This window comes from Oratosquilla oratoria, chromosome 29, assembly GCF_046742065.1.
Source record: "Oratosquilla oratoria isolate Oo_2021 chromosome 29, ASM4674206v1, whole genome shotgun sequence".
NCBI lineage: Eukaryota > Metazoa > Arthropoda > Malacostraca > Stomatopoda > Squillidae > Oratosquilla > Oratosquilla oratoria.
In genome coordinates, this window is record NC_134805.1 from 15,764,784 (window position 1) to 15,773,003 (window position 8,220).

Genomic DNA, 8,220 nt, shown 5'->3' on the forward strand with positions numbered 1-8,220 from the left:
GATTCGCCGATTAAGCGGCTTTCTTGTGGATGTACTGTGCCTTGCTGCATTTCCTTTGATCAAGGGCAGTTGGCGGATGCAGGGATGACCCGTCATCCATGAGGAGCTAAGATGGGAGGGGTGGAGGAGGTGGTGGAAGGGAGTGGAATGGGTGGGAATAGGTACCTGCCTCTGACTTGGCTACCCCTCCCCTTATAAGGGGGAAAAGCTCTTGGTGTGTATATTATATATATATATTTATATATATATATATATATATATTTATATATATATATATGTGTGTGTGTGTGTGTGCTTGTGCGTGTGTGTACGCGTGTGTGTGTGTGCCTGTGTGTGTGCCTGTGTGTATTTATACAATTGCACCCCCTAAATTTACTCCTACAGTGACTGTAGGGCCGCAGCACTATCCATAAATTGTGCTCGGAGCTCTTAGCCGGAAAGGCCATAGCTGTCTATCATGAGCCCAGCACGCGATCCTTGACCAAGGTGAACCATACACGCGCATACAGAGGTCAAAACATTGCCCATAGAATTGGGCCGTATACGAGGAATAGTTAACAGCTGTTCGTTACCATTTGGCCAGAAAAAAATCTATGAAATGCGTCAACTGGTTGAAAATGCGGTTCACGACCTTCACGACCTCTGCCCTGGCTGTCGGCTTGCGATTTTTATCCAGCGGGGGGGGGGTGTCCGCCTTCATTAATCCAATCGATATTATTCACGTTTTTTTTTTACTGCCGCCAGACGATTTAGTTCACCCGAGTTTCTACGCACGTTTCCAGACGCCTACATCGTTCATTTGCAATCCGCTCCCATATTCAACTACTATAACACTCAATTTCTATTCATCTATTTATCTGTCGAAAGCGGTCGATCGAGCCCCCATTGGCTCTATCGCCCTATCGACAGTTCCTCCTGGCTTACTGATATCGACACAATGGCTCCTCGAATCATTACGAAGTTCCGTATCGCTCGACAGGCGGGCGTCCGCGCGCGCCAAAACAAGACCAGCGGCGATACGCGTGGACGGCGAGCTCCCGTCCCGCTTCCCGATATGCTACTTTTTATCATTGCTCCTCTTGTTATTGTTATTACTACTACTAATTACTACTACTACTATAAATACTCTAATCAGCAAGTAAAATAGTATCCCTTGTAATAAAAGATCTGACAGCCCGGCATTTTATTGTAAAGGATAGGATAGTGGTAGCAGTAGTGTTAGTTCATCTTCTATTGCCTAGTTGTCCTGTTTTCTTAATTGTAGCTTAGTATAGTAAACACAAACAGCCTCGTTAGGGCCAGTAGGGCTGCTGTTGTTTGTTCTTTGTGTTCCTTTGTGTACTATGGTTCTCCCTTCCTCCTTCTCCCCCCCGCAGATGGGGGTATATTGACTACATAAGTTTTATAAAGTCATATTCACACAATTGGGGACTTTAGTGACACCCCATACGGACCCGAGTCATGCACATTTTTTTCATGACTGAAGACTATTCTCTACATATACCAAAGGCTTTTTCCCCCTACAAGGGGGGTAGCCAAAAAGAAGGCATAGAAACCAATCCCACCCTTTCCATTTCCTATATAATCCACTCCCCTCCACCCTCCTCCCTCTCAATTAGAGAGGAATAACAACCTCTCCTTTTAGTAACCACCCCGCCCCCTTAACCAACTCCACTGTCTCTACGATACGAACTCTGGCATGAGCTTTCTGAGCCGGATTAACCGAATCTGGTGAAATGCAGAGGGTGCTTTGTCCCCAAGAGGATAGACCGGTGGTCTTGCACTGGACCCTCAAGGGTGAACTATACAAAAGCTGTAACTGGCGGACATTTTTTTTTTTTTAACTATTTCGACACCAATGCATGGTCGCTGAATGGTTAACTTTTATGTCGTAATAGTTCTTAATCTAGGAAATAGTAGCCAAAATAATGTATAATGATGGACAGTTCCGTGCAAGGCTTTTTTTCTATCAATTGGCTGGTTGTGCACCAAGTGCCTTCACAAATGTTTTAGTCATTATTTCTAATCTATCTTTTCTTGTTACATATGCTGGTTGAATACCTCTACGATATACTCTCAAAAAAGTGAGGTTTTGTTGAATTAAGTTTGGATTTTTTTTCCTGTGATTTTTTCTGGGAATTTCGTATTTGGCTGTCTACTGTCCCTAGTATGTTAATTACCCTAACAAGGTTTTTCTAATATTATTGGTGCATATAAACCAAACATTTTCTTCGTTCTGTGAATACACATCATTTCCAAATCCAGGTATTAAAGTTTTTCATAATCTGTACATTTTCTTTCTCGTTTGTGTAATTTTTTTATCAGTAATCAATCCTACGTTTGTTTTTATATGACGAAAAGCAAGCGTATCTCGTGTCATCTAATTTAATTCAAATATCACGTATTCTATTTTGTAATCGTCTTTTGCTTAATGAGCGAGATATCAGAGGTTTTTATCTTTAATCGGCTATCTCGTTTCAATTGTCTCATTTCCAGCCAACCGGATACGGATTAAACAGCATTCAATTCTTTTATCCCCAGAGGTCAGGATTCATTCTAAATATATTTGACATTTGCGGTTTCTTCCGATATCTATCCAGCTCCAGGCCGATTAGTTTCTACTTTTTTTTTTTCTTTATTTAGTTTATTACACCTTGAACATAAGAACATAAGAATGAAGGAAACTGCAAGAGACTATAAGGCCTACACAAGGCAGTTCCGTATCCATCACCACCTGTCATCCCCATCCATAAAGTTGTCTAACCGTTTCTTAAAACAACTGATAGTTTCAGCGCTCACTACATGGTTACTAAGTCTATTCCATTGTTGTTTTGTGCATCTTAAACATCAAAAGAAGTTTGGTATTTTTTTCTATTTCTTCTATATCATACTTTATTTCTTAATGATTAATTTCCTAATAATGGGAGTACATTTTATGAGTGCATTTTTATTTCATAAATCTTTTATTACCATCACTTTTGTCCTCCATACTCGCCGAGAGTTTGAGGCTAAACATGTTCTTTAAGAGTATTCTGTATTACGTCATCATCTTTGAGTACATTACATAATTTCATCTTCGCTTTCTCTCAATCTTCCGAAAGCCTGGGGCGAATGGCTCGCTTATGCAAACTCGCTTCCACCCTCAGTAATGGCCATCATCCTAAGAACATAAGAATGAAGTAGACTGCAAGAGACCATAAGGCCTACACAAGGCAGCTCTACCAATGCACTTTAAAAACCCAATGTAAAGGTGACATGTAATATTCCTTGTGTGTTGTACATACGCATTTGTAATGTTTATATTAATTATTGTACATTTGATGTTATTGTGAGAGCCAAATGTTCATATGAAGCGTGTATGTTTTCCCCGACAAGTCTGAGTTTGGTGGCGTGGCTTGGCGTCATAGTCAGTCTTGATTTAGCTTACGGAGAGTACGCACGCTTGTCTTTGCTGTGCTAATTAATTTGAATATTTAACTCGAATTTGTTTCATTTAGCCACTCTGTACACCATCCTTAAGTTGTATGGATACAAGTACATAAGAGCTTAAGATTGGAGGAGGTTGCCATAGACCATAGGGCCGACACTAATCAGTTCCACGTTTCCTTAGGGGAACAAAGAGTTAAGTTTAAGGAATATTACTCTGCCACGGGGGGGTCGCCGATTTGATGAAGCGGCCTTGCTGTGACTTGCGACACTGCTTCTGACCCAGGGCAGTGGACAAGGTGCAGGGATGTCCCGTCATCCAGGAGGTGTTAAGATAAGAGGGAGGGTGGAGGGGAGTAGGGTGTATTTAGGGATGGAATGGGTGGGAATGATTTTATGCATTTTTCTTTTCGGCTACCTCCCTTGAAAGGGGGAAAAGGCCTTGGTATATGTATGTATGTATGTATCTATGTACGTCTGGTGTTTACATACAAGTCTAATCTCTTGTAGAAAAGTGTGGCGAAAAGACAGGGACATTAGTCCTGATCCCCCTAAAACGAGGTGTAGCGTATTTTGTTAGCAATAACCAGCGCCTCTATCCCTGGGGAGACTATCACACTGAAGAGGTGGCCAGGGAATGATTAAAGGAGAATGGCAGAACGGAAAGATAATAAAAGATAAAAGTGATCAACATTCATTTTCGAGTTAAGATTTGTCTCTACCCGTAAAAGAACACCTCGTGACTCTGGGCCGTAGGGTGACCAGTAAGGTTCCGAAAACAATGATAGTACAGTGAATACCCCATGCGAGAAATAAAATGTAATGTGAGTATTGTCTATGTATACGTGTCCACACCCACAAACCCCCCATCCCCCGTCGTACTGAAGAAGTGAATGTTTTTAAGAAGATCTTGGGATTGCACAGAAACAGCAATGGGAAAAAAATAATTTCCTCATAGTAGCTGGACATCTGAAGTCAAAAGATCATGCCAGAATCCCAGTGTCTAATTTGCTTTCTCTTAGGCAGAAATCCAACACTTAGATGATTTTGAGTCGTTAATCATAATTACTTCAAAATCTTGTTTGTTCTCCACTTTGGTTAGTTGTTCCAAATAATTGTAGTCATACTTAGTACTAGTTCTCACCTACGTACATAACTTTACATTCACTTGGAATAAACTTCATGAGCCAGTGTTAGGACCACTATACCTAGTTGGTATCTCCTAGGATATGAATTCGTGTAATCATTTGTTACGTTGCGTAGTTTGGCGTCATCAGCGAATTTGGAAACAATAAGTTTAAGTCAAGTATATCTGCCCTTATCGATTGATCAAGACCTTGTTTTGGCCCGCATACGTATCTCGGCTATACAAAATCATCTTGTATAAGTAAACAAAATAAACAAGAAAAAAATACTTATATAGAAAGAAATTATAAATAAATTAATAAATAAATAAAACTATGTCATCCAAGCGATGGTAAAACTCAACAAAAATAAACAAGATATATAGATATATAAAACCAAATAAATATATAAATGAATGAATAAATCAAACCACGTGGTCAAAGCGATGTTATAAATTAACCTAGAAATAAACAAGATAAACATATACACAAAATAAATAATAAATACTTATATGAATACAACTACTACGTCACCAAAGCGATCGAGCAGAACCGCAGAACCACATGTCCTTTGTTTCGAACCGCTACGCACTTTCTACGACACAAATCTGTTACATGTATTTTGTTTTCATTATCTTCCGTTTCGGCTACCCAGATACTCGTTTTGCTATCTTCCACTGTGCTGACGAGACTGATCAAAACACATCGCGAGTCTCAACCTCTTTACGGCCGAATGAGAAGCCAAAGTTGACGAATAGAATAGGAAGACGTACCGGAGGTCAAGTTAAGTTTCCAACGGAGATTAAAAGAGAGAGACCATAATTCCTCCGCTGCCAAGTAGGTGCCACAGGTATGAAAGAAATAAACTGACGGTGGGTGGGGTGGGGGGGTTGTTGAGGCACCCGGAACGCAGGGAGGCCAATTCTTCTCCGTTTTCTCCCCCCCCCACCCACCCCCCCGTCGGCGTATCGCCTTATCAACGCGAAGCGGACACGCGTCCCGTGCCAAGTCCTTCTTCTTATTATTGTTATTATTTCTGCGCAGTTTATGCGCTCCGTCATAGCGCTATCTCGAAATCACAACAGAGTTTTGTTTTAGTCCTTGTGTAGAGCGGGGCTTGTTAGTCGTAACCTGAGGGGACCAAGCACGAAGAAACAAAGAAAGTATAGGACCGACGCCAGGAAATTCAGTTTGGCAATGCAGGACTTCAACCGCCAATCTTCAGCATAGTACCCACCCGCTCTACCCATAGATTTATTGCGCCTCCCCATACATACATACATACATACATAAATATATATATATATATATATATATATATATATATATATATATATATATATATATATATAATGCAAGGTTGACCACGAAGAAAAACTCAAAGCAGAGCGCTTTCGTGTATTCACATATTCAGTGCCTACACGAAAGCGCTCTGCTTTAATAGTTTTTCTTCGTGGTCAACTTTGCATTTTCAAGAACACACTATGTAACAGTGTGACTGTTGAACAAATAAACCGAAAACTTATTTTTTTTCGCCTCACCTGGGTGAGAGGACTTGATGAATCGAGGAGGTCTACTATTTACCATGAAGTCCTCTCACCCTGAAGAAGCTTCCTGGTGAGGTGAAGAACTTAAGTTTTCGGTGTATTTGTTCAACAGTTTCACACTGTTACATTTTCAAGAATAACAATTGTCGGCACACATCAGCGCGTTTCTTTTTCTTAACATGACTGTGGATGATTTCGTTCATAATCTGAACCACGAAGAAAAAGAATCCTTTTATAAACTGAAGAACCTTCATTTGAAGATAGTCAAATCTATCAGCGCAGTCGATTTCAACCAAAATTGCCTTCGCGAGAACCTGTGCCCCAGATATATATAATAAATATATATATATATATATATATATATATATATATATACATATACACATATACACACACACACACAAAGTACATACACCTACACGTGCATATTTCAGGAGACTTTCTTGCTTCCTTAGCGAGTTCCTCATCCAAGTTTCTCCCACAGTTAAAACCAAACTTTAAAAAATTTTCCTTCGGAATCAGAGGTTTTATATATATACCTTCTAAGGAGTGTGTGCAAAATATTCTATTGTACAAACAGGTAAGAAAATGAGAACGAGGGTGAAACAACGGGCCAACTGACCAGTAGAATTTTTGTACATCTGAGAAAACAATAATTTAATTAATTAAGGCAACATCAAGACAATTGCTACTTCCAATTCGGTTGTAGAAAAAACAAGAATCTTGTTTAAAGTGAGGAATCCTATGATCATAGTGTAATCGTCAGCTTGGATTGTGTAAGTTTGATAATTTTAATATCAATGAAATTATAAATAGTTCACCAAGCCGGAGTTCCTTGGGTTGCCGTACGATAGTTCGAGCAAGGTCAGCGTGTGACCTCGCCTTGTTCCTTTAATCCTCTGTTGTTTGGTTTTTATACTTTTTTGTATTATTTCTTTACAGACTTTAGAGTACTTATATAATTTTGTTTTTCATTAATTTGTTTTGGCGATTTTTTTGACATATGTGTATGTATGCAAAAGATTGGAGTGAATGGAGGAAGACATTTGATGATAAAAGATGACGCGGTCCAGAGGACTGTTCATCATGACCTCGAAGGTTATATGCAAAACACCACACAGTAGACTGTGTGGTATCGGCCTAGGCGGTAGCTGCTTGGCTCAGGACGCGCCTGGCACAAACCGAACCGAGACCACCCGTCCAGACCTGAATCAGGGACAGAAGGGGCGTGTGGTTAACCTCAGGGAAGGTTAATGTTCGATTCAACCACATTATTAAAGTGTCATTCACATCTTGGAATGCAGTCACCTTGCCCTGCATGACCACCACGCACGACAAACGCGTGGGTTTGCGACTCACAACGGAGTCGCATGAACAGATTCATTGGGACTTCACCTGTAGAATTCACCTGTGTAGTTCTTCTTTGCATCTGTGTTTCCAACATACCCGCGCCGTTGGCGGGAAGGCAATGGAGAGTCATCTCAGTCGTATACGTAAATGCATAAATTCCTATATATTAGATGACAACACAAAACCCTGAACTCGACTAAAGTTCATTCAAGACAAACCCCGGGGAAGGGTTCGAATCCGGTGTTTTGTCCTTTCATCTGATATGCTTCACACACACACACACACACACACACACAACCCCAGTTCACCTGGCAGTGAGTAGGTACGGGACGTTAGTCAAGGAGTTGTGACCTTGCTGTCACGGTGTGTGGTGTGAGTGGTCTCAGACATACCCAGAGATCGGCAAATAATGAGCTCTGAGCTCACTGCCGTAGGGTGTGTCCTGGCTATCTCGATAGCTGTAGCAGATCCGAGTAACACACACAAACACACACCACGCACGAGTATATATGACTGGTAATATTCATAATTGGTTCAAGGGTTGGCTAACAGAGAGAAAACAACGGGTTGTAACCAATGGAAACTCGTCCGATTGGTGTGATGTAGTGAGCGGTGTTCCCCAGGGATCTGTGCTTGGTCAGGTTCTCTTTGATTTGTGTAAATTAAATGGATAGTGCTCTGGTATGTAAAATAAGATTTGCTAATGAAATATGTAATGCAACAACAGTCTGACATAGATCGTTTGAGTGGAGCAATAAATGTGAAATTAACTT

General features: G+C 40.6%; 1 protein-coding gene across 1 annotated transcript in view; it reads right to left on the reverse strand.

Moving 5' to 3' along the window:
• The window catches only part of LOC143040820 (uncharacterized), a 145,779-nt gene extending 138,202 nt beyond the window's left edge, over positions 1-7,577 (reverse strand). Inside the window, exon 1 of the mRNA XM_076212257.1 lies at positions 7,506-7,577. Coding sequence (XP_076068372.1) covers positions 7,506-7,577 — 72 coding nt within the window. The remainder of the gene's footprint in view (positions 1-7,505) is intronic.
• Between the last annotated feature and the right edge of the window lie 643 nt (positions 7,578-8,220).